General features: G+C 44.8%; 2 protein-coding genes across 11 annotated transcripts in view; one reads left to right on the top strand and one right to left on the bottom strand.

Annotated features, from left to right (window-relative positions):
• The window catches only part of PTPN1 (protein tyrosine phosphatase non-receptor type 1), a 41,340-nt gene extending 28,702 nt beyond the window's left edge, over window positions 1-12,638 (top strand). For all 4 annotated transcript variants that reach the window (XM_062009461.1, XM_062009462.1, XM_062009464.1 and 1 more), the window contains 7 exons: window positions 434-534; window positions 2,161-2,259; window positions 3,085-3,222; window positions 4,753-4,962; window positions 5,647-5,808; window positions 6,118-6,353; window positions 9,359-12,638. In XM_062009461.1, coding sequence (XP_061865445.1) covers window positions 434-534; window positions 2,161-2,259; window positions 3,085-3,222; window positions 4,753-4,962; window positions 5,647-5,808; window positions 6,118-6,353; window positions 9,359-9,566 — 1,154 coding nt within the window. In that variant the 3' untranslated portion in view covers window positions 9,567-12,638. The remainder of the gene's footprint in view (window positions 1-433; window positions 535-2,160; window positions 2,260-3,084; window positions 3,223-4,752; window positions 4,963-5,646; window positions 5,809-6,117; window positions 6,354-9,358) is intronic.
• A 1,102-nt stretch (window positions 12,639-13,740) lies between these two features.
• Window positions 13,741-26,301, bottom strand: part of RIPOR3 (RIPOR family member 3) — a 50,406-nt gene continuing 37,845 nt past the window's right edge. For all 7 annotated transcript variants that reach the window (XM_062009459.1, XM_062009455.1, XM_062009458.1 and 4 more), the window contains 11 exons: window positions 24,737-24,866; window positions 23,196-23,777; window positions 21,926-22,065; window positions 20,994-21,126; window positions 20,164-20,272; window positions 18,796-18,957; window positions 18,465-18,623; window positions 17,163-17,362; window positions 16,839-16,922; window positions 15,869-15,959; window positions 13,741-14,756 (listed from right to left, as the gene is read on the bottom strand). In XM_062009459.1, the coding sequence (XP_061865443.1) occupies window positions 14,656-14,756; window positions 15,869-15,959; window positions 16,839-16,922; window positions 17,163-17,362; window positions 18,465-18,623; window positions 18,796-18,957; window positions 20,164-20,272; window positions 20,994-21,126; window positions 21,926-22,065; window positions 23,196-23,777; window positions 24,737-24,866 (1,891 nt within the window). In that variant the 3' untranslated portion in view covers window positions 13,741-14,655. The remainder of the gene's footprint in view (window positions 14,757-15,868; window positions 15,960-16,838; window positions 16,923-17,162; window positions 17,363-18,464; window positions 18,624-18,795; window positions 18,958-20,163; window positions 20,273-20,993; window positions 21,127-21,925; window positions 22,066-23,195; window positions 23,778-24,736; window positions 24,867-26,301) is intronic.

The raw sequence follows: 26,301 nt of genomic DNA, 5'->3' as shown, positions 1-26,301 counted from the left end.
GAACAGACTGAGTTTGAATGTTTAAGCTGCAAAAGATACACAGTCGTGCAGTTAGATTATTTTTAAAAACAGGAGCTCAGTAACTGCACAAATAGGTCAGAGTGATCTGATTTGCAAATTACTGTTGTGATTCCTTGAAATGCAAATACTTCCATTCTTGCAATGTGTTCTTGGAAGACTGAGTACAGCTCATGTTCACTGCTCTGCTGTGGTGCACTTCTTGTAGTACTTACGTTGTATTTCCAGAGTTACAAGCACCAGAGAACATTTCTGCACTACCTATGATAAAGCTCTTTCCATCTTTCGGGAGAATTTCCATTCTTTTCATTCTTCAGGAGAACTCTGCTTTTTTGATCCTAACATCTGATGAGGTGTTGTATGGATTGTACTGTGTTACATGTACATTAACCAGTGTTTTCTAATTACGCTGCAGTTGATCACAGTCGAATTAAGCTAAACCAAGGTGACAATGACTATATCAATGCTAGTTTGATAAAAATGGAAGAGGCCCAAAGGAGCTACATCCTTACCCAGGTAATTGCTGGCAGTGGATAATAAAATCATATGGTGATTGGAGTTGTTTTTGTGGGTTTTCTTTAGCCTTATTATGTTCATTTTCTTTATTTTAAAGGTAGATGAGTGTATATGAACATTCACATCGAACAGATTTACAGACATGCTGCATATTTCTTCCTGTTCCTGTAAACACTGTCTGTCGTTGCTAACATAGTTCTAGAAATCTCCTTGTTGGTGTATGACAACTAATGTTTAGATAAATTCCGTGATCAAAGGTGAAGCTCACTTAATGGGAGGGCTTCGCCTTTACAGAACTACATGTATGAACTTCAAGATGTTCAAAACCTGTTTGAAATAACATACTTTAAATTTAATGGGAATTTATGTGTTATATTGAGTGGGGCAGATATATTAGGCACTTTCTTGCACCTGATCTTCTGTTTCAAATAACCAGTATGCTCCACCATGTATTTCTGTTAGATGTCCTTCTGAAAGTGATGTTGCTGTAGGTACAAATAATGTACCTCCCAACATACACAACTTGCAAAAGGTCTAAGTTGAGTAGCGCTGATGCTTGTACCTTTAATGTGGGAGAGGAAACCCATGAATGCAGACTTCAGTGATGGGAATTTGGGGAGTGGGAGGGAAGTGACTGTTTTTCACTGAATCTGTGAATCCCACACCTATCTATATACCAAATTTAAAAATACCCAGACACCCTGTTGGCTTATTCTGAGAACTATAAACTGTGCCACAACTCTTGTTTGTCCTGAATATTTGGTTCCCAGGAGACTGTCCTGGTCTCTTATCTTGACTGGTTTTTTTTACCCTTCCTCCCACACTTCAGATAAAGGTAGACTGGGATTAATATTTTCAAGCAGCAGCTCTTCCTTCCTGTTTCTAGAGAATAAAGATAAATCTTCTAAGGAAGAAGTGAACAGTGCAGTGTTCAGTGTGAAAACAATTCTGTGCACGCAGTTCTTATTCCACTTCATGGGGTTGAACTGGTATGTGGAATAGTCAGAAGTACAGCTAACTGCTACTAGTTACCAGTTCCGATCCAGATTTTAATGGATTTAAGTGGCATAATTTCAATCCAGTCATTCTTTCTGAAAAGGAAATTATAAGAAAATGTACTTTGTGAATAGAGATCGGTTTTTAGAAGGTGTTACCATCCTGTTCATTTGCAAAGGTGATCCATGAAGATTCTGGAAAACCATATCATGTGTTACAGTCCTTTGAATGTTTGTCCATTGAGTCCTGTAATTCTGAAATATTATGAATAACAGTGATGTGTTGCAGACTAGATGTCAGTTCTGCTCTTAGTCAATGAGGTTTTATTTCCCCGTTACTTTTCTGTACCTTTCCTAAGAAAATTCTCTCAGCATTTTTCACTCCCAGTTCTCTTCTCACAAGTGAGACTACTCTCTTCCTCTTATGCCTGGGGGGAAAAGATTAACCTTGCTTTCATGGGTAAATTCAGAGGGGGAAAATGGAACTTAAAACTCTATCATGGCTTTTTTTTTTTTAGCAGTTTGAAATGAGAAGTTGCTTGTTAATTGTCTAAATTTATTGCCTAGTGCAGTAACTTTTACTGGGGAACACTGCACTGTCATTAACAGCAAATAACGCTTATTTCTGCAGGGACCTTTGCCAAATACTTGTGGTCATTTTTGGGAGATGGTTTGGGAGCAGAAAAGCCGTGGTGTTGTCATGTTGAACAGAGTGATGGAAAAGGGATCTGTAAGTACCTACCTAGTTCTAGGTGTGTGTTTGTTGCATGTTTGTAGCTTTTCTTAAAACAAAACAACCAAAATCAACCTAAAGAATGGGAGGAGAGAAATGACCAGAAGTAATTTTATCTAAGAAATCATACCTAGAATGGAATACCCGGTGAACCAATCTTAGTGCAGTCAGTGCCATCCTTAAAGTGGACTTGACAGCTGTGCAGATTGGAGACAAAAGCAATTTTAAAGGCTCGTAGAAATGCACAATTTAAAGTTGAATGTTGCAGTGCAGTTAGTATAAAGACACTTTGAGGAAGGGGTAGCGGGGTATGTTGGGTATCCACCAGTGATAACTGGGTGGTGCATCCTTTTGCATAATCAGGAAAGAACACCCAATAATCAGGGAAATTCTTGTGCAACAAGTTGTGTTTTCATAAACCACTTAAAATTATTAGATCTTTTTGGTTAATTGTCCATTGTTGCTAGTCTGACTCAAGCCAAAGTAAATAATGGCTTTGGTGCTTTTGATTAGATTCCATAGCTTCACATTCTTTCACCTTACATGTAGAAGAAAAGGAGCTCTACCTAAACAAAGCTGTCCTCAGTCCTTGAGTAGTTTAATGGGTTTAGTCAGGGTTAAAATATTTAGACTTACACAAAAGATGCACTGATGTCCTGCAACATAATGGCAGACTGATGTTCTTCACACTGCAATTGGCCCTCCCTGTAATAAAAGCAGATGAAGAAATTGTCTCGTAAGAAAAGGTTGATTTAAGGATGTTTATTCCTTGCCTTTTATATAAACATAAATGACACAGAAATGTCTCCTATTTGTTTTTAGGTAAAGTGTGCACAGTACTGGCCACGGAAGGAGGAAAAAGAAATGTTTTTTGAAGATACAAACTTGAAACTAACGTTGATATCTGAAGATATAAAATCATACTACACAGTACGACAGCTAGAGTTGGAAAACCTTACAGTAAGTACAGGAACTAGTACCAGTCAGATTCTTCAGTCTCTGAGGTGAGATTCACATCCTCATCCTCCTCATTCAAGGTCTTGAAAATGATAGTCACAGATTATAGCAGATTTTTTCTGGACAGGGTGATTCTGCATGAGCTTGTTCTTCAGCCTCTTTATGTGTTGTGGAAATGAAACTCTTAAATATGTCTGAAACTTGCCTGAGGAAACTACAATCATGTTCATGTTTCAGCTGCACACAGAGTGAGAAGGCTAGTTTGTGACTACCTTTCAGAGAACCCTTTATAGAATCACATACAGATGTTCCAGTGCTGTTGTGTTACAGCCAAAATAATTGCTCTTCCTGTCACTTAAGCTACCTTTTGCCTGTGTCTTGTTCTAAGGTTTATTTTTAGGTTTTGGCTTAAATCTTCAGGTTTTGCATTGATGACCTTCATCAGAAAGCAGGAACTGTTTTAGCCTTGGTCCTGCAGTGAGTTGTATGGAGCTCGGTACAAGGATCCGACCAGTAGCTTGAAGAGAAATATATATTCTTCTCAGTTTTTCTCAGTGTGTGTATTGTTCCATGCAAGGCACAACCTATCCTGGTACTGCTCACTACTGGAAGACACAGTTATTCCTCTGCTCACCTTGCACACTTCACCCTGCCAGGAAACCCAAGACAGCAGATACGAGTTTGATTACATTGTACCCAAGTGAGAATTTTGATGTATCTTGTGGTGTGGATTAGGTGTGACATCTGCCATAGCCGTGTTTGATGGTGGTAGCTCAGTATTCTAGGAGGATGTGAGCACCAGTGGTTTAGTGATCTGGGAAGAAAGTTTTCAGATTGGGAACAAATATATAACAGCTGTGACAGCAGAAGGGCTTTGTCTGCCGAAACTGTAAGGGGCTTCTGTGACTTGAGGTACTTCGTTTTGAGAAATGTTCAAATGATATTCTGTCACTAGGAGCTGGGGGGCAGTAGTGCCAGCTGTGGCACTCAACTGTGGTGATACAAGCGTCTGAACTGTACTGAAAAAACTAAACCATGTTTTAGTTAAGTAAATTTGCATATCCACTTTCCTTTGCTCAAAACAAAGACCTTCAAAAGAAGGGATAATTATCTGTAGTTAATTTCTTAGCTGTGAGGTTATAAAAGCTCCCTCAGACAGGCACAACTTTGTCATTTGAAGTCAGCTATTCTAACTAGTAGTTGAAATTTTTCCAAAGACATAAATTTGAAATTGAGCTGAAGGTAAAAGTGTCTGATGTCTAAAGCTGTGTGGCTACAGAGATGGCTGTCTGCCAGCAAAGTGAAGGTAGGATGGTGTTTGCTGATCACAGAATCTCAGGGGTTGGAAGAGACCTCGAAAGCTCATCCAGTCCAACCTCCCTGCCAGAGCAGGGCCACCTAGAGTAGGTCACACAGGAACTCATCCAAGTGGGTCATGTCTCCAGAGGAGACTCAACAACCCATCAGGGCAGCTGGTTGCAGAGAGCTGTGCTTTGAGTGCTTCTGACTCGTGCATCCATACTGTTTTTACAGACAGAGGAAACCAGAGAGATTCTGCACTTTCATTATACTACATGGCCCGACTTTGGCGTCCCCGAGTCACCGGCCTCGTTCCTCAATTTCCTCTTCAAAGTGCGGGAGTCGGGCTCGCTCAGCCCCGAGCATGGGCCCGTCGTGGTGCACTGCAGCGCTGGCATCGGCCGCTCGGGCACCTTCTGTCTGGTCGATACCTGTCTGCTACTGGTAAGGACTGCTTACTCCAGATGGTAGGCTACTTTATTATGAGGAATTGTTTGTTGTGGGCTTACAAAGAGCTGGGGTATATTCTGGGAAGTATTGTTGCATGCTCTTTCCCATTATCTGTCTCGCCTTCTGGTTTGGGAGTGTATCGTGAGGTAGGTCTCGTTCTTCACGGGCCATTTGCAGTCTGGGGAAGAGAAGTATCGTTTTTAGAGATTAGCAAAGGTAGGCTTTGCCTTCATAGTTAAGAAAAATCCCCACTAGATGTCTGCTGAGTGATAGTGTGAACTATCCTGAAACAATGCAGAATAAATCTTACATTTCCTTCACAGAGTCAGCTTCACCTCTGGGCAGGGGAAAATTGTCCTGACTTTAAGATAAAACTGAAGTTCCCTTGGCTTTATTCTGTCACTAATGCAACTGATACAAAGAAGTCAGGCCTAGGTTAAAATGTCCTTTTTTTTTCCTGATTATATTTTCAAAACAATAAAGGCAAAGGGAAAATGTCCATTTTGGAGGCCCAATGTGTCTCACTCTGTCTCTTTAGAGACACAGTAAGTAGCTGCTGAGACCAGTACTAGTTCACTCATTCTGTAATATGGAGGGTAGTCTGAAGGCCCTACTAGAAAGAGTCATTGGAGTGAATCTCAGCAGAGTATAAACCATGCTTCAAATCTTTATCCTCAGATGGACAAGCGGAAAGATCCTTCTTCTGTGGATGTCAAACAGGTTCTCCTGGAGATGAGGAAGTACAGAATGGGCCTCATCCAGACAGCAGATCAGCTCCGTTTCTCCTACTTGGCTGTTATTGAAGGAGCAAAATTCATTATGGGAGATGCTTCGGTGCAAGTGAGTGTTGCTGACTGCACTGCCTCATGTCATGAGCTGTACTCTGTTGTAGCTGCAGCAAATCTGTGGGATGAACAGACCAGAAGCCATGCTTGCCTTGGCTTCAGTACATTTTATATGATGAGGTTCTTAAATACAGCTCTTTACAATCAGTCATGGCCTAAAGTGGTCTAGATAAGAACCTGCAAAAACAGGACCTGTGATCTCTCAATGGCCTGGTGTACTTTTCAGCACTCAAGCTGGCGTGCATAGGGCTGTGTTAGCCTTGGCTTTCATCTCAAGCTTAACAGGGCTTTTCCTTCCCTGAAGGAACAGTGGAAAGAGCTCTCCAATGAAGACCTGGACCCCCCACCTGAGCACACCCCACCGCCTCCCAGGCCCCCAAAGCGAACCTCCGAGATGCACAACGGGAGGATGCACGAACACACAGAATTCTTTCCAAAACATCAAGTAGTAGAGGAGGAGATCACGTGTTCAGTCAGCACTGTGGAAGAGACAGTTCCAGATGGCAGAGCTCATTCATCTGTACCGCTGATCCCAGACAGGTAAGTTGTGTAGTTTCCCACTTTTCCCTGTCCTGAGGTGACTGTCCCGTTGCCTCACGGTGTTGAGAGGTTGTAGGACATTTGCTCATCAGTGATATTTCATAGAGAAGGGCCTGACCAGACCTTGACTTAGTTTATGTGTGATAGTAGTTCCAACCCAAAATCTTTTCAGTAAAGGTCTTAGACTCACGTTTGTTTAACTTCACACAAGCTCAGGCCTCTGTGGGATCCTGCCAGAGTGAAAGAAGTGACAGCAGAAGGAGGTGGTTTAGTTTTATGTGCAGTGTATGTTCAGCTACAAAGGAGCTCTTTCACTGCTTAGAGGCGGTATTAGTCCTGCAGCTGGAAACCAGACTGACTGCTGTTAGCCACACTTAGGAATGTGACATCAGTTGCAAGCAAAACTGCTTTTGATGAAAGCAGTAGAGGGGACTCATCAACAGAGAACTTTTCCTACCTGTCATTGTAACCTAAACTGTAAGGAGTGTGCCAGAGGGCTGCATGGAAGCCCAGGCTCCTGACTGCCTCATGCTATGTGTCACTTGGTGTGGAGGGAACTGGCTGAAACCATGGTGCCTTGGGAGTAGTCAACCTGCACATGAACTAGTTTCATGCAGGACAACCAAAGAATGCCACACAGAACAAAAAAAAAACAAACCAAAACCCCCTCCAGGGATAATCAAGTGAAAGTTCAGTGTTCCCCCACTAGAAAGAATCACAGAATCATTTTGGTTGGAAAAGACCTTTAAGATAAAGCCCAACTCCTCCCCTCACTGCCAAGACTACCACTAACCCATGGCCCTTAGCTAAACAGCTTTGCAATAGCTCCAGGGATGGGGACTCCCCCACCTCCCTGGGCAGCCTGGGACAGGGGCTGACAACTCTCTCAGGGAAAAAGTTCTCCCTCAGCTCTAACCTAAATCTCCCCTCGTGCAACTTGAGGCCATTTCCTCTTGTTTTGTCACTTTTGATTTGGGAGAAGAGACCAATCCTCACCTCACTCCAGCCTCCTGTCAGGTCGTTACAGAGTGCGTATGTCTCCCCTCAGCTTCTCCAGACTAAACACCCCCAGTTCCCTCAGTTGCTCCTCAACAGATTTGTTTTCTCCTGACAAGACACCCTCAGCTTCCTGTAGGAACACCAAATGAAACACCAAGAGTTAGTTGACCACAGTCTGGAGCCTTTTCAACAGACGCAGCTGCCAGGCTTGATGTATGTTATTTAGCTAAACCAGTAGGGAGTGTGTGACTCTGGGAACTGCAGATCAGCAAGATGTGTTTCCAATAGCCTTTCATCAAAATAAACCTCCTCTTAATTTGACATAGCAGAGAGGCTGAAACCATGCACTGACCCTGTTGTCTCCCTCCAAATTCTGCTGGAGGCAGTGAGGTCGAACAGAAGTGTTCCCCTGCTCAGCATAAAACATTGGCTTGATCAGGACTTTTCTTATTCATTGGGAAGATTCTGAAAGCGAAATATCAAATTCCAAACATCTTTACTAAAATGAAAGGAAGTCTTGCAAATAGGAATGGACACAAGTGGAAGCTTAGCTAAGAAGAAGGAAATGTTGCAGTGGTAGCACCTCCTCCTTTCCTCTCTTAGTGACAGCACAGTTCTGTTACCAGAATGTTTACGTGGGATGTGAGATGCCAGCTAATGCCTAATGAAGGCCATGGCTTTGAAGCTGGTGTCTTTTGTCTTCTCATTAGCTATATAAATCTGAATTTCTCAGTGAATAAATGATTTCCTGGAAATCCTTTGCACAGTGTGGTTTAAGGGAGCGTCAGACATGTCCAGCTCTGAAGAGCTCAGGGACTGAATTAATTCCATTTACTGTAGTCCCTTGGCTGAGGCTGGAGTTGAGTCATCCTCTGGAACAGCCCAACCTCACTGCCTGTACAGCCTGGGGGGACATTTACCTTTTCCATGCTAATGTAAAATCTGCTGCTGTGCGGTGTTTGGGGCATTCTGGGAAAGGGCACGATTGAATCCTGAGCTCCCTCACTCCCTCCCAGCCCTGTTGCTGCAGGATCAGCCCTCCTCAGTGACCATCATGCTCATGATGTGAGTCAAGAAGGTTGGAGAGTGAAGCCTGTGGGGGAGGAGGGGTGGGGATAGGGAGCAGAGGAGCTGTCTGAGGTGAAAGGATGTGAGGCTAGAGGAGATGGAGGGGCGGGAAATGGACATTGAGCTGGCCAAGATGAAGGAAGAAGAAGTCTTAAACACATTTCTTTTCCCGCCCAGATGTTCTGGTATCTGGGATGGAAGATTCCTGAGTTCCTCTGTACTTCAGCTGTCAGCAGATGTCTCAGACATCCCCCTGCACAGCATCGCCCTGCTGTTTCCCACCCTTCTGGGTCTCAGTGTGAGGATGCTCTGCTTTCTAAATTCAGCTGGAAGAAGTTGTAGCTATAAAAGCTCCTGCTGGGTTAATAAGCTTGTTTGGGTGTCAGTGTACTGCTAACAAGATGGAGGGCTGAGGTCTAGTGACAGAACTATGTTAGAGGACTGTTAAAGGTGAGATCATCTTCCACTCCATCATGAAAGGCCATCCCAACACATTTAGCCACACTCTCCAAGTTGTTGAGTGCACAAGCAACCACAGCTTCAGCATTTTCTGAATTCTTGGGTAAGTGCCTGATTTTTAGCACTTTGTGTTCCCCTGACCTAGGTGCATATTTATTTGTGAGTTCAGTGGCAGCAGATCTGTAAAGAGCAATGAGAGCAGGTGGGCTTTCAGACTAAGCCAGAATGGTCTTTAAAGGGCACAGAGTACTCCCAGGATGGCTTCTGATGCCAAGCACCATTCTCAACCTACAACTGAGTAGCCAGAACTGGAACAGTTAGGGATAGGCTTGGGTTTGTTGTCTGCTGCAGCTCCTGGTAGCGAGATTTCCAGCTCTGCTGTGGTGTTGGGGGTGAGGCCCTCCTCCTGGAGAGCCTGCTTGGCTTCTCTCCCAGGGGAGAATCCAGTACTGAGTAGTCTCTATTTCTTTGCCTTAAAGCACTAGTCAAGACACTGAAATTCGGAGGAGAACTGTTGGGGAGAATCTGCATCTCTCGCCCCACAAGGAAGAGTCAGTGAAGTCGGAGAACTCGGAAGAGGACGATGAGAACATGACGACAACTTGGAAGCCATTTCTAGTGAATATCTGCATGTTCACTTTCCTCACGGCAGGAGCTTATCTCTGTTACAGGGTGTGTTTTCACTGATGGACCTCCAGCAAGGCCGAGCCTGCAGGGACACCGAGGGTTTGTAATGAGCTTCTCTGGAGGAGAGCGAAGGGAGGCTCGAGAGCCTCGGCACGGGGAGGTAGATCTTAGGTTGAAAGGCTGGAACTTTGGTTAGGGCTTAAAGAGAGAGTTGATGCACTAGGGTTTTATCTAGCCCTGTGGTCCCAAGAACATAATATTCTAATCTCAGGGCCTTAAAATATTCAGGAGTAAGCAGAAAAAATGCCAAATAGTTTGTTTTTCCTTTTTTTTTCTTTCTCTTTTTTTTTAAACTAAATAATAGAATTACAACACATTGTTGTTTTTAGCCTTTTTTAAAAAGCCAGTTCTTTTTCTTTTGTGTTTCAGAAAAACTAGGCACAAGTGAAACTTGCTTGTACTCTCCAAGTTGTTGTAACCAAATACATGACTTACATTGACAGATTCCCCCCCAAAAAGAGAAAGAAACCCACATACCTGACGAATGTAAACTCTTTGGAGGGGGGCAGTGAGGGGAGGGCTGTTTGTGGCTGGGTTTTTGTTTTGGTTTTTTTTTTCACTTGCTTCATCATTAAAGACTGAGTTGTGGGCAGTGCCTGTGGTATCAATATAGTTAATCTTGGCATAACTCTTCTTCAAGAGCTGATTGTTTTACATATGTTTATAGAAACAGGCTTCTGCGTTTGCTCAGGGTATCCCAACATGTCAAGCTCTTTTATTTTCTTTTTTTTTTGATTAAGAAGTGTATCTCCTCATTGACTTTTGTTGCACTCTACTTGCACATACGCCTAGTTACATTGCACCATCCTTTGTAAAGCTGTTTTTACTTTTATATTCTGGGTTAGGAGAGGTTGAGGGGAGGGAGAAAAACAGGAAGGGAAATTCAACCAAACCATCTCCACCAGCATTGTGCAGTTGGCATTGCAAAGGACCAGCTCTTTAACCTCCTCAATGGGAAGGTAAAAGGCAGTTTCACTCTGCATCTGCTCCGTCAGGAACAGCCCGAGTCCCGCGAGCGCCGGCGGCATGCGGCAGGAGCCCGCGTCAGCGCATCCTCAGCTCGTCCTGCTGTGGCAGCTGCCGGCAGACCCACGTGCACCAGGAGCCAGGGTGGGCTGGGGCCGTAGGGGTTGGCTCACGATGCAAGCCTTGACGTGTTCTACTCTTTTTAAAGCAAAGATGTAAAATACTGGCTTTCATTTGGCTTGAAGAGATGCTCTTCAGTGAGGGCTGTGGGGGTGAGCCCACCTTGCCACGTTCTATCTGTGCCCTTCCCCACAGGCCCAGGGCTGAAGGGACATCAAGTGCTTGTAAATAAGGGTCTGGGTGCTGGGCCTCCTGGTAGTACCAAATTATTCACAGCTGAAACAATAATAGCAAAGATTGACTGTTTTTTTTTTTTTGCTTGTGTGGTGCTGCCGGGGCTGGGAGTAAACTCACTGCTGAGGGCTGGAGTGGTTCCAGCCCAGCCCTGACAGCTAATTAGCAACAGAGCTACGCAGCTCTGTTAGACATCCAGCACTTAACTCCCCTTGTCAGAGCAGCCATGGCTGGGGAGCACCTGCTGACAGTCTCTCCCCACTCTGTATTTATTTTGCAAGGCTGGCTGTAGGTGTAGCTCTTCTCCTTCGCTGCAGACTTTGGTGAATGGGGCCGGGCGTGGAAGTTGTTTCTGTTTTGTGTTTTGTTAAGCTTGCATCAAGGGCTTTTCAAAAGGACAATAATAAATCCTCAGGTAGTACTGGGCATCGATACTTCACCTGTGAGACTGTTGGTCAGACCAGTACTTGAAAGGAGGAATGTTGTAATCAGTCACTATTTAGTTATATTATTGGAAAGGTGAAAAAGAAGTATAGAAAAATGGTAATATATAATGGCTCATCTGTGTATTTAAGAGACAGTATGTGATGGCTTTGTCCCCACCACTCGCAGCAGGTGGTAGAATATTGTTCTAAGGCGACAGTTGTTCCCCCTTCGTATTCAACTGCATGTAAAGTCTTCTTAGTGTCCTAATTAACCACCACCTGCTTGAAAGGTGAAAGAACTTCTATTTCTGCTTCCTGATGTGCCCAAATTATATTTGCATGAAGTGATCATTAAGTGGCTGTGGTTCAAAGGGTGTTGCTGAAAGTATCTTCGTTCAGCGAGACTGGGTCGGTGTTTCCCAGAGAACATGTACTCGCCTAATCCGTGGCATGACTTCCTCTTGAGTCCCTGCGTGCTCCGTGTCCCCAGGTGTTTAGCATGGATCATTTCAGCCCAGTAAGTATAGTACAGACATTCCAGAGAGCGTGGTAAGCCCTGTGCACACCTCCCCCCACCGGGGCACAGCAAGGTTGGGGTGGGATGGGCTGCAGGGAGAGGGGAGCCTCAGCTGCAGCCCCTGGCTCAGGAGTTGTGCAGGCTCGTGCAGGACTGGCCCATCTGAAAATAACCAGCAACTCCCTTCAACCTCCTCCCCAGAGGGAATATCTGAAATTTGGGTTGTGGCAGGAAAGCAAAGCATCCTTCCTTTGGATCCAGGGTAACTGATAGGATATCCTCTGCAGCTGAGGATAAAGGCTTGACCACCCCCTTCCTGCAGCTGTTGCAAACGGGCACAGCCCGAGCTGGTCCCAAGCCCTGGAGGTGTGTGTAGGGCTTAGCCCACAGCCCCTTAACCCTTTCTGTTCTGCGTCCTGTAGCTGTCTGTGGTTGTGGGGGTGTGTGTAGACTGTAGCGTTTCACCGTGGGTGTATTGGTTTAACCTGTTCTTGGGAAATGGACAAACATCCATGTTAAACTCGTTAGAAAGTTAGTGAGCTGCTCTGCTATATGCCTTAAGCAAATATTTACTCATCAGGTCTTTCTTTTTTACAGATTGCCATAAAATAAACTTTTTTTAAAAAAAACCTTTAAAAACCCCAAAAAAGCTCAATGTTTTGGTATAACACATTTTCAGGTATCTTGTCTTTTGTGTAAGCCGCTGCAAGGACCTCCCAGGTTACAGTAAAATTGTACAGTTTTTCAATTTCCCATACAAGTTTTCAGTTCTCATTTTAGTTGTAACAATAAAATCCTTTTTTTAAAGAATGTACATGAGCATCTTCTTGTCTCCTCTTGTCTCAGGGCTAGAGCCACTGGCTCCCCTTTCAGCCCCTGGGCCAGGCTGGGTTACGGGGATGGGTGGTAGGGTTTTTGCAGAGGAAAGTGATGTAAATAAGTACTTGCGTGTAGGTCAGAACTCCAGTAAAAGGAGAGGAGTATCCAGTGTCTCTCCCTGACACATACAGCTCCGTGCTCTAGTCTTTCACTTTAAACACTTAAAATTTACCTACCTTGGCTCAGGAATCTGCACTACATGGACTGTAGTAACTCTCACACAGAAGTGGGTTTTTGCAGGAGTTGTAGGGGTGCCTCGGGATGAAGTTGTGTTGGGCAGGGCTACATCAGTATCAGGCTGTGCTACAGCCACCTCTGTGCGTTATTTACCTTTTTTAGATTTTTTAAAGCAAACTACATCTGGAGGAGAGGTGCTTGAACAGAGGGTTGAGAATGTGGTAGTGAGAGCATGGGAGAGTAGGCAGCAGTGCCCGGGGGAAGCTGTCAGTGCCCCACACAAAGCCATGGGGCTGCCCCGTTTCGGGGACAAGTGACCCAAGGAAGAAGAGAATTGACCAAAGTAGGAGAGGCTCCTGGTTTTAAACAACTCTAAGGTAAAAAGCAGAGTTAAGAGCATGGATAAACAGCCCATTAAAAGTTTAACATTGCTGTAGAACAGCATAACCAAAGAATCTCACAGAGTGAGCTCATCCAGTCCATGCCCCTGCTAAGGCAGGTTCCCCTCAATCCGGGGGCACATGAACAGGGCCAGGTGAGTTTGGAAACCTCCCAAGGAGACTCCACACCCTCCCTGGGCAGCTTGTGGCAAGGCTCCCTCAGCTCAACACCAAAGAAGATTTACCTTGGGTTTAAGGGGAACTTGTGTTACAGCATCCTGGTCCTCCTGTCAGAGCCCAGGGGTAAAGTCCTCACCTCTTCCTGGATGTTGCTCTTTTCCCATCTCCATCCCCTCTGCTCAATGCCTGGCCCTGAGATGATTGACCCACGCATGGAGGGCGGGCCTGAGGTGATCTGTCACCTCTCCCCTCTCCACGCTGCTACAGCCACAGCCGTGTGAAGCACTTGCACAAACTTGTCTCAAATGTTTTATTAGAATTTTAGAAAAACAGTATGAAATCTAACAAATAAATACTGAATAGAAAAGTTTTATATGTATAATAAAAATATATACACACGCAAGCCCAACCCTTTCAAGTATTTCACCTGAAGCCAGGCTTCTTGATGGCCGCCCTCCACTAAGCTAAGTGCTGAGTAAGGAGCCTGACACAGCGAGGGCTTGGGAGAAGTCTCAAATCTATGACTAAATGAACAAATTTAATAAAACAACAAACTACTTACACAGAGCTGTCTCTGCACCAGACCTGCACCTGGCAAATGCACCACACACCTTCCTGCTGAGGATCTACACTCAGCACATGTCCTTCTTGGTTCTTCCTTGAACCTGCCTGAGGCTGGAATGAGGATGATGAAGAAATTGGCTTCTGAAGTAACCAGCTTTCCTTCTGCAAGTGAAGTGTACAAGAAAAGGAAACCACCAAGCAATGGCACTGGATCTTTTTCTAACGTATAGGTCAAATGATCTATTGCCTGCTGGTTTCTCAGGGGTTTGTTGGAGAGTGAGCAATTCTCTCCTCTGAAAAACTGATAAAACACTTTGTAGGAAGATAGATGTTTGCCTTACAGTTTGAGTATGGCAGCTAATTCCAGGGGGATGTGACAACCCAGTTCCATATTCTGAGAGATCCTGGTTTTGATCCATCCAGCACTTGCTGTTTCCTCCTGTGCTGAGGAGGCCATGAGAACATCTATTCCTGTCTAGTTTGTGCAGGCTCAAAACTTTTCTCCCCTGGCAATAACTTGTCCTCTGTCAGCAGGCAGCACATACAGAGCAGGGCACAAGTAAACCAGACACTGATAAACAACAAGCCAAAGTCATCCTCCTCTGTGGCTGAGAGGACAATATGATTCAGCTCCTCACATTCCACCTCTAAAACACTGTGATTTCAATTTCAGCCTCTTGTTGTACAGTTTCTCTTAATTCACAGCAAATCTTGTCCATTTTCTCAAAGGCTTGTCGGCCCTTCTCACCTGTGCAGAAAGAGAAAAAATATATCCCATGCTGAGGAAGAAGGAGCAGTTAGAAGCATCTTGAGAACTGTGAGGCTCCAGAAATCTTTCTGCTGGGACATTGTTTGGAACTAATGAGAACTCTAAACAGTGACAAACACATCTCTGAGAGAATAGTTTTTCCACAATCTGCTAGAAGCCACTGTGGAAAAAATCAAGCTTCTGGAAACACTTCCACATGAGTAACAGTTTGGAGCATCACAGCTGGAAAACTTCTTTTGTAAGACATGTGAATCTGAGGGTTTCTGTGAAGAGAGTCTGGAGATCCCCAGAGCTAAGCATGAACCAAAGTGCTTTTAGGAAGGACAGAACAAGGAAACCACCCTCTCCTGAGAACCCAGTCCTCCCTGTCTCACAGCTGTGCAGTGAGGTCTTCAGCTTCAGCAATGCTCCTTTGCCTCAGCAGCAGCACAAGAACACTGACATTTCATTAGCAGCTTGACTCCACTGTAAATCTGCTGAGCTCAGGTGAAGTAACAGGTAATGAACCACCATAAACCTATTTGTTTGAGCTCTTTACACCCCTCCAGTGTTCAGAGTGGAACCATTTGAACAAGAACATTAAAATGAGACACGACCAGTCAGTGTGTAGGTGCCCAGAAAAGATTTACCAGACCTGAAGAGTCTGTTATTGATTTTATAATTTTTTTTCATCTTTAAATCAGCTTTGGTAGTCTCAGAGATTGAAGAGGCTTTTACTGTGATTGTCTAGGTTCAAATGCCCTTTATACAAAGTCTTAGGAGGAGAAAAATGGCTGCTGCCAGCACTCCTGTTCAGAAGCTCAGCAGCACCGTCAGCACTTTCAGTTCTTATCTGCCACCCTTTTAAAAAGTTTAGTGGTTCTTAAAGCACTTTCCTAGAGAAAACTCCTTTTATCTGGTTCTACAAACTTTCATAGAAGCCTTTGGTTATTGCATGTGATACAGTTTCTCTCCATGGTATGAAGCAACTGCTCATTAAACATTTCCATTGTCTGAGCTGTGTTCAGGCTGACTTGAGGCCTCTTCTGCTTCTGCACTATTTCACGTGACTTTTGCAGAATCTCTATCCTAAACTCGTACAGAAGACTTACCAAAGGACAGTGTTGTTTCCCTGGCTGCATTCCTGACCTCCTCTATTTCAGATTGGCAGAGGTGGGCAACCTGCTCAATACTCTCAACACCCTGTTTGAGAAAAAGAAACATTTGCATTTAAAGAACATTTTTTCCAAGGGAAACGGAGACATAAGAACACCCATCCCTTCTGAATTCTGCTGTAACCTTTCTTTTCTTCCTCCACCTGCAGTTAATGTTTCTGAGCACGAATCTCACTTCTGCTACTTTCTCTCCCGTTTTAAGGTACGATAAAGTGTAAGATTCAGCGTACACCTCACACGATTGTTACATCAGCAGAAACCAACCACGACCTTCCCTGTCAGAGTTAACAGGCTTGGCACCAGCAGCAGTTGCTTTGCAAATCTGACAGAGTAAGACTGATTTGTTGGGCCTATCTTGAGACTATGTCTCTGTAGAAACTGTACTCACAGTAATCCCTTGTCTGCAGCTCCAGGCTCGCGGGTGTTGGAAAGCTTCACATCTGTTCTGACAGTTTCTTGTAATAGCAATGCAATTATTCATTTTCTGACTATAATCAGCTATTGTTAAAAAAGAATGATGAACTGATTTAACTTCAGATCTCTGCAGTTAAAGCTTTAGAACTGACTCCACGTACAGCTGACTGTTGCGTGTTTCTACAGGCCAGCTGTCCCTCAGTAGCTGTTGTCCTTCCCACTGACAATACGGTACAAGTTGGAAAACATCCTTTCTGCCGTCGCACCGGGCCTCTCAGATCAAACTGAGCCACTCCAAGATGCCTGCAGCTCCCTCTGGCTGCTGCCTCTTGAATAATTGCACCACTGGTTTTGGCAGCAGCAGAGTTCATTAATTCCAAATAGAAGGAAGCTGAAAGAGTCACCCTCCGTCCCAGCTTAAGGAAAGCTACACTATTGCACCGAGCAATTTTGGCCAGACACGCACAGCGGACAGAGAGCTGTAAATACTTACTCGGAGGTTTTTAAGAGCCAAACACGCAGCTTGCTGAAGTCTTGCATCACAGTCAGCTAAAACATCGGTGTAGAAAAAGAGAGCCTGAGTGGAAAAACAGGAGGGGGGGAAAAAAGAGTTCATTAACTTGAGTGTGACCAGGCGCTCGGGGTCAGGCTGACATCAGCGCTGGTCCATGCACCCAAAATCAACTGAAGGCCACAGAGAATTCACTTGAGGCCGATGTGGTTGAGGTTGTGGTTATTAAGGACGGGCACTGGCACTGCGTGTGGTTATTAAGGACGGGCACTGGCGGGATGTGCCAGGCTCCGCGTGCTCCCGTACCTTGTGCCGCAGGGCGCTGCGGGCAGCGCGGCACAGGCAGGCTGTGGCGGCTCTGCCCACCCGGTGGTTCCCGTCCAGCTGCAGCAGCCCCAGCAGCCGTAACGTCTGCGGCAGAGGCTGCAGCTTGCTCAGTCGCTTCCCTCTCAGCTTTTTAAGGGTCTTCAGCCGCCCGGGGCACTGCAGCTCCTCAATTAGCATCACTGCAAGGGAGAGGGCTCAGCTTCACTAACCAGCAGATGAAGACATTGCCCAAAGACGATAAATGCATCCCCAGTTCGGTCCTTTTTAGCCACACACAGTTATCCACATGGCTGAGGAGCCCGCCAAGCTTGGCGGGAAGCGAGGCGGGACAAGTGCCCCTTTGACCATCCTGTCTCCTTTCCCCATCACTGTTTCGTTTCCTCCTGTGCCAAGGCTGTCCGAGGAGCAGAGCAGAGGATGGTTTCACAACTGCAGGTCACAGGGTACAGCGAAGCCCTCGTCCCTTTAGGGCCCAGGGGCATCGCTACAGACAACATACAGTGCAAAACAACTCCTGCACCTTCTGGCATTAGGCCGAGTGGGCTAACCCCGAAATAGGGCAGGGCAGGCACCATCAAGCACAAGGCTTTTGAACATCTCAAAGGTGGAGCTGTACTGGTCAAAGAGAAAACCCTCAGACTTTAAAAAATTATGACATCAGGCATAGTCTCACTTGGAAGGATATTCCAGGTCTTAACAACTAACACAGTGCACAAGTTCTTAGTCCCCCACCAGATGAATCATCTGCATCAAAATAAGCCTGAAGAGGCAGCCAGCATCGGGGCTTTTTTATCAAATAGCTCTCTTGTGAGACAGACTATGTTTTAAAGTACTTTCATATACTGGACTAGGCTTCAGCATGACATTGGCTACCTTGTGCTTGAAAATGCACGTTAGTAACCTCTGAAATGTTATTGGTGTTTTCTGTGTCTGATTACAGCTGCAGTAGTCCCACAAAGCTACAGAGATTGTAGATGGCTGCCAGCTTGGCTTCTGCTTTAACCTCAGAATATCACAGAACCCACTTTTTAGGGCACTCAAGAGAAACTGATCCATCACACCTCTGTTTTGCTTCTACGTGGTTAGATATGGGAGTCAAGGGTATCTTTCCTGTTGTAATTAAAATTACATGGTCATAAGGGGAATTAAAATGGAAACAAATTGTCAATGCAGTGGCTGGGCTGTTTTCTGCTCTGATAGTGTATCTGGAGTAGAAACCTGGGGAGAACCAGCCAGCTCTGGGCTGGGGAGTTCAATGAAGGAGCCAAGTGCTGCCATTACCTTCTTTAGCAAGTTTTCCCAAGTGTTTCTCCAGGCTGGTAATGTGGTGTTTCTCCAAGTAGCTATAAAACTGGAATACAGTAACTGGTTCTGTTGGGAGGCATGGAGAGGGAAGCAACCCATCACAGGTAGTGATCTGCTCCAGCAACCTCCCCAGCACTGAAAGCAACAGAAACAACCAATGAGAACACGACAGGCCTGTTAGATGGAAGCTGCTTAAAGCAAGTGAGAAAGAGTTTTAGTCTAATTTATTTAAATGCACAAGGACAATTTTTAGCCATTCTATAAAGTGAAGCCAGAGGGGCCTGATGTTGAAGAAACAGACTGGTACCTGCTTCGAGTTGCCTGGGGTATTTTTCCTTCACTTTGAGTGTCAATGTGTATTTTAGTGCATGACGGAATCTTTCTGCTGAAGCAAAGAAGATGCTTCCAGGCTCTGCAAGATCGCTCCACATCTTCAGATAGTGCTTCTTCTTTTTAGCCTTTTGAATAACTGGGAATAAATTTCATAACATTTCAGAAAGTTAGTGAGCTCTAACAGGTTTGGGATTTCACATGAGAAGCCAGGCACCAGATGGCTTATCTGGAGACACGTCAGCATCACTTGTATCTGTGTTACATAGAAGGTTTTGTTCAAAGATGGAGATTTGCTGTCAGTATTTCAACATCTGCAAGCACTGATTCCACCAAGCTTGGGCTGAGCTCCTGAGCTGTCATAGAACCTGAATGCCATGCCTAGCAGCTCTCTGGCCTCTCACTGTTCATTTTCCCCAGCAGCCGAGTCAAGTTTTGGACAAACTTCCTCTGAGCTTGTTTCCACTTCTACCAGCAAGAGATGTGCAGTTTCCAGGCACTTGAGAGACCCTGACATACAGGATCTCTTCACAAGTGGAGAACTCTGAACCTCAGTTGCATAGGCTGAGGCAGGTTTTTGTTTCAAATGCTTCAGAAGATCACTTGAAGCAATACCCTGTGGTTTCTCACTGTCATTTAAACCCTGTAATTTCTCACTTATGCCTACAGAGAGGCTGAACTTGTGTTCTGCATTTGAGACTCCTACACTTTCCTCAGCATATTGTGCCAAAGGCCTTTCAGAGCCTTGCTCTAGGGAACAGTTTATTCTCACATCCTTCAGGATAAAATGTCAGCACATGCTTCCAACCAGGATTTGCATTCTTGCCACTATATTTACCAAGAACAAAAGCTTTCAAAGCCTCCCACTGTGCCTTTATCATTTTGTTATAGCCAACAAATGCAAGAATTTAAGAAGGGAAAGGCCTATGATGTGAAAAACAGCACAGCAAATTTATCTTGCAAGAAAAGCAGATAGAAGTTGGGCTGTTTGCTTACTAACAGAAAGTATAGCTATAAAAGAGGATTATTAAGGCTATTCTGCTTTTCTCTGGCTGCAGACTTGATCATCTATAACATCCCTGTTTCTCTGACATACCAGTTCACCTACTATTTCTTTGAGTCAAACTTCTTCAAACCTTTTCCTTCCTTGCAGGAGGAAGAAAAACCCCAAATAAATGATGAGCCTTGTTTTTTTTCCCCAAGAATCTAGATACAAAAGCTGTTAGAATTACGTGAATGTTTGTAAAGAATTTATAACAAGACCCTGATGTGTCTGGGGAAGCTCAAGCAGAGTTACCTGTACCCCTCACACTTCTGGCATGCCTGGAACAAGGCAGTTACTCACTTTCTTCAACAGACATGTCCAAGACGTCCCCCAGGACTTGTGTCTGCTCTGATACTTCTTCCAAAATACTCTCCTGGACAATGTGGGCTACATTTGGTGACCTCAGTTTCTGAAATGCAACATGCTTATCTTAATAGCTGAAACAAAGGCAGAAATCCTCATGTGCCTCAAACTTGATCCTGTCTTAAAAATCAAACCTCTAAAGTCTGTGAGAAAACACACCAGCTGCTACCAGATGCCTCTTTTCCCCTCACAGCATTGACAGGTCAGTTTGAGTGCAAAGCTGCTCAGCAGAACAGGATGAGGGAATCACACTATGCTGGGACAGGCTCTCTGTCCCTGTCCATTGGCAACTGTGCCATGGATCAACTCCAACAGTTACTCTGTCCCCTGCTGCCCATCCTCATCAGAAGTAACTGACAACAATAACATGCTTGAGCACTATTAACTCAAGTTAATTGAGAAATGGTAGAGAGAAGAGTTCTTTCTTGCCCTACACACTACCAGCTTTTTTCTGGTAGTAGCAGTTTTTCATTCATTGAAAAATTGGTCACCTATTATTGATCCACAATCCAACCCAAGTGCTACTGCATGAGCAGCTTTGGGCACAAAGGGGTTAGTTAGAGCTTCAGCAAAACTCAGAGGCTGACAAAAAGCAGCAGTTTTGTGTGACACTGTGCACACACACATACACTCTGAATCTTTTTGCCTCAATTTCTATTCTGAGTCTTTCTGCTTTTATAAAAGCACCAACTACATATTCTCTCTTGTCTGTAATCAGAACCAACAATTACAACTGGTGTCCTGGAAACCCACAGACTATTCCTTACCTGCAAGAGGCCTTTGCACAGCTTCAGATGAGTTATCAGAAGAGTGTCTAAGTTGTCATCACCAGTAGTTACATCTCTTGTTTCTGTTCTCGTGTCACAGCTCAGGGACTGAAGAGTGTTGTCATTGTATGTGCTGTTGAGATGAGAGGGGGGAAACGAAAACCCTCATCATTCAGTAAATATGAAGATGTGCATTCTCAATAGCAGCCTTCACACAAGTTGCAGAAGCACAAATCAGGTGACATTTAACAGGTAACTGCATTTCTTTTTATTATAACACTTCTTTAAAAAATGAGGACTTCATCTCCAAAAGCTCATCCCAGGACACTGATACCAGATCAGCTGGTGCCACAAAAATCCCCTTTTGGGGAACCTATACTAGCAAAAGATGCTTCTGGATAATGTGAAATGAGCTGCTGGCTCATTTGCAGCAAGTGAACTGCATAAGCAGCACGTGTAACGGGCAAATCCCTTGGTGTTGTCCCAGCTTGATGATATTGGAAGTGTAGAAGGATCAGGCCCACAGCTCTGCAATGTAAGTCTTGGTGCCATTCAACTTGCAAAACACTGAATTCAGAATTAAAAGCAGGCTGAAGAGCTTTGAGTTACTCACAGCTCTCCTCACTGGTGCAGGGCCAGCACCATCCCACTAAGCCTCTGTCTCCAGTCCTACACCTTGGGCCTTCCATCATACCCCACGGGTATCATTCTCCCATCTCCTCTGTACATTCAGTTTAGGTTTCCTGCCATTTCAGTCTGGGAGTATTCTGAATTACCAGAGCATTCAAAAGAATTGGTTTTTATCCTGGAAGTTTGTGCCAACAGCAACTCTGCTCAACTGTCACGGAGCCAAGTGTGGAGTATCAGGGACCGTTCCCAGGATCCCTGCTCTCTTCCCTCATCCCCTGGAAGGAAGGGCTGCAGACACACACCTGATACTGGCTGTTCTTATGCTTCCAAATAATGAGAGCTCATCAGCACTGCAGTCAGCATTCAAAAAGTCAAAGCTCTCCAGTACTGTCTCCACCATCAAACTTTCCATAGATGAATGTTTGTGGGGAAGTGTCTTTAGCTGTTGAAGAAGTAGAAGGGAAAATATTGTTATCTGTAGTTATCCAGCCACTTTACATGAATGCATTGCTGTTTTACAAATCACTCAACAACAAATCAACTTGCTTTCCTGATTTCATTCTTAGCAGATCAAGAAAGCTAGCTCTTGGTACAGCACTCTCATCCCAAAATACTATTGCTAATTAAATTCAAAGCATGCTTCAATATTTTAATCTGTCTCTATTCCTCTTTGGATTTCCATGTCTGTTCAGGTTGGTGTCAGATGAATTCGTCTGCATCTGCCATTAGTTCAGATCTGCATCTGCCATTAGTGCAATTCCACTTCGTCTCTGCTTCAGATCTAGAAGTAGCAGTCTTAAGGCTGCATTGCACTCCAGCATAGGTGGTATCAAAGAACCTCCATATTAATAGTGGATTTCCACTAACTATCTCTCCCCTGCAAAGGCTGCTTTGAGAGCACTTGCCTTGGCTTTAGTAACTTCTGTTTCCAAAGTGGTTGCACTGGAACAGGCACTCAGTGCAGTTTTGTTAACATCAGTTCTTATTGCAGATCTCACACGAAGTCTTACAGTATCTTATCTCCCAAATCTGCACAGCAGATACACACATACTATAATATTACCAAACTTGCAGTACAATGCCCTGCTGGCAGAAAGCCCTTCTCCAGGACCTTGCCTCTAAAGACAGAAATTTTCTGAGCACCATCTAACTGAACTGCCTGCAAGAGCCAGGTGATCCCAGCACGAGGGGTGCTGAGCTGATGCAGTGCTCTCCCAAGGTACACTAAACCTGAAAGACAACAAAAAAAAGCTAGAAGCAAACCAAAATAGAGGGTCTGACACACAGCTCAGACTCTGCCTGGCCCGGACGGGTTTCCACTTTGGCCGCATGCGGTTCCTTGATGGTGTTCCCGGTCCTGAGCCGCAGCCAGCGCGGCGGGATGAGGCTGCACGCACTGCGGGCTCGCTCGCCTTCCCTGGGCAGCGCCTGACCTCTGGTGGCCAAACCTGCGTGTTGGGCACAGGACACAGCGGCCCCGTCACAGCAAACACCGCCACACGGCCATAGAAACTAGTCTCAGGAGTAACAGTGGAAGCTACATCATCTACCAAGGGTGAAACACTACCATACCTTTAATTTATCCCTCAGAGATGAAGCCTGGTATTCCAACTTCTCCAGCTGGGCTTGCCCCATGTTGTGTGACTTCAGCAAATTTAACACTTCTTGGAGAGTCTTATCAAGTGACTTTGTACATCCATCTAGTTTTAGGTCATTGGCAGCATTAAAGCTTTTCTGGCTAATGTCTCGTTGCTCTGTCAGACGCTGATTTCGGGGCTGATTGAAAGAATTTTTGCTGCCTCTGTGACGATTCAGAAAACTAGATGGGTTACTTGGAAATGCATCCACACACGGGGTCCTCTTCAGGATATCCAGAGTTGTGTGATTTGTGTGATGCTGTTGCTCTTCTGTACAAGCTTCTTGAACAATCACAGATGGCAACATCCCGTGGTCCAGAGCCGGAGTTGTATCTGTGGATTCTGTCCCTTTCTGGTCCTCAGAGCTGAAGGAGTCTGCCTCGCTTGTCTCTGCAGGATTGTGTGCCTTGCTCCTCCCACGTACATCAAAATCACAGGCAGCCAAGTAGCTCAATATGCTGGGAGGCTGAGCTTCATCACTTACATCCCCTTGGTTCTGCCTTTGTTGCAAAACAGACTGCAGCAAACAGATTTGTAAGTGAGCACACATACAACTGAGCAAGATATCGCTCAGGAAACCAGAGCTTTCTGTCTTATCTTGGAAACATACACAGCTAAACTGATCAAAGCCACAGGGCTCTGCTGCACAAGGGAGCCAGGCCAGCATAGGCTAGGCAAGAGCAACTACTGGAACAACTTGCTAAGAGCCTACAGGATGAACTAGGTGGAGCAGCTGTAACTGTGCCTTAGATCTGTCAGATGAAAGTTACCAAGACAGCTGCAAAATTGTTTCTAGAACAACTTTGCCAAGCAGCTTCTGTATCACATCAGCTCAGGAGAGGATGTGGACATAATGGTTAGAGGAAATGGTCATTTTAAAGGGTCTGACATAACGTGTACAAATGATAAACCCTTCTGAAGATGACTACGTGTTCTGCTGCCTTGGTAAGGCAACACCAAAGCCCACAGACTTGATGTTAGGGGAACATAAACATATGAGGTTATTGGTGTCTGAGATGTATGTTGGAATTGAAAGGATCATATAAAACAATTGTTAAAGCAGAACACTCTTGAATGAATGAGACAGTGAACAGTGTTTTCTATTCCCTGGGGCTACATTTGGCAAAAAGTAGGGCTGAGGAAAAGGAAGATTTCATACAAAGCCTCTGCTCCACAGCTACTGGGACAGACTGGTTCCTAGTTTGATTCCCACCATAGACTACTGGGGCAGATACCCACACCCCTACCACTCTGGCTGCCAAGAGGAACATTTGGCATGATATGAGTTCTTTTTCTTTTACAAAATCAGAAATGGAACTCAAAAGGATAAGGGTTAAAAGAAAAATATAACAAAGCCTCAAGATAACTGCAAAGGCCCTGGAGTGCTACGTTTTAACGTCTGAGTGTGTTCTTACCTAACCCAAAATTAAAGTCCTAGGTCAGTGCTTTGCTTTTTGCTCTCCTCAGCACACTCACCAGGTAGTATTTCTCTCTGAAGCTGGGAGTATTTGGTGGGGTCCAATTGTATAATGAGCTCTTCCTGCTCCCCACAGAGAACTTGGCAGTGGTTCCAGGTGACAAAAACAGGTTCTCTGTGTCAAAGGGGCTGTAGCAGAAGACACAAAGAACTAAGTGTCACTAATGACAGAATACACAGAAGTGTTCAGCAGCAGGATTTGAACCGTGACATTTAGTAAACAGCCCAAGGAATAAAAGGAAAGAGAGACTGCCTTTCTGACCAGCATCTTTGATTGCACTGGCAGCAGAGGAAAGAGGTAGGCAAAAAGGTTGCACCTCTCAACACCCTTCAGAGACCTGTGACACAGTCTTTGGAAGAAGAGTCCAAAAGGTCCAAAGCCTGAAGTGTTCTTAGTCCTTCTGCAGTGTCCCACCTGGACACCAGCCCTGGCAAATGCAGTCCAGGCTGCTTGCTGCCAGCCACTGGGCAGGGAGTGAGACACACACCATACCCAGTGGGAAGCAAATAACACACATGTAAATAAGGAAAACTGCCAATCATTTTCCTCCTGCAGAGCACACACCACCTGGAAAAGCCACTAAGAAAACCTTCAAACATCAACAAACAACTCCTTTAGCTGGCAAAGGAAGCTTGTGCAGTGACATATGTCAAGTTATGTGGTTCATACAGTCATGGATGAGTCCAGTTATACCCCAGATGATACTGGTGATGGCCTACAGGAGTTTGACAAGTCCTGCTCTAAAAACTTCTCAGCTACCTGCTACATCACAACCATTAATTCCCCAACTCCTTTGCAGAACAATCTAAGGAAACTTGGACCCTGTTAGTCAGAAGAGGGAAAGCATATTTAACATTAAGTAAAGCAAGTTTGTTTCTTCTACCTTACTTTTGCTCCCTGCTGAGATGCCTCGGGGCACCAAAAGAAACTTTGTTTTCCACTGAAGTACTGGCATGTGTTTTTTTAAAGTGAGTTGCTTGTAACAAATCTGTAATGTCAGACACAAATGTAATGAGCAGAGTAAGACAGTCAGCTGCATGTAGCTGTATGACACAGAAGTCTGAAAAGATCCAAACAATAATGAGGACCGAACAGTCACAGGGAAATGAACTTCTGCTCTCCAGCAGAAACGAAAAGAGGAGCTCCAACTCTCTCTGGCTTCTCCTGTTGCACAGGGACAATTCCCAACAGCACACTGCAGTGCAGCACACCACTGCCTTCCTCAGTATGGAGGTAACCTTCTATGAGCTCGTCTGATACAGGTTAATTGGCTAAATTCACTGATGCCTCCCAGCTGCAGTTCATCACACAGGCCAGTTTCAGGGGGTCACATCAGCAGCCATCTGCATTGTCTCACTATGCAGAAAATAAATTTGGGTTCTGACAGTAAGAGCCTTTTAGCCAGAGCCTGCTGTTTACTGACAGGAGCAAATTATTCCCCATCCACAGCATTTCTTCAGAAGAGTCACAGCGATCCATTCCTCACATTTTTTCAGTTTTAGCTTTTAACATAGCAATGCAGTAATACAAAATGACACTTTGGAGGAAAGGGACGGGAATAAC

The sequence above is a fragment of the Colius striatus genome, chromosome 16 (assembly GCF_028858725.1).
Source record: "Colius striatus isolate bColStr4 chromosome 16, bColStr4.1.hap1, whole genome shotgun sequence".
In the NCBI taxonomy this organism is placed as follows: Eukaryota; Metazoa; Chordata; class Aves; order Coliiformes; family Coliidae; genus Colius; species Colius striatus.
The sequence above is the reverse complement of the archived record's forward strand: the minus strand, read 5'-3'. Positions and strand labels throughout refer to the sequence as shown.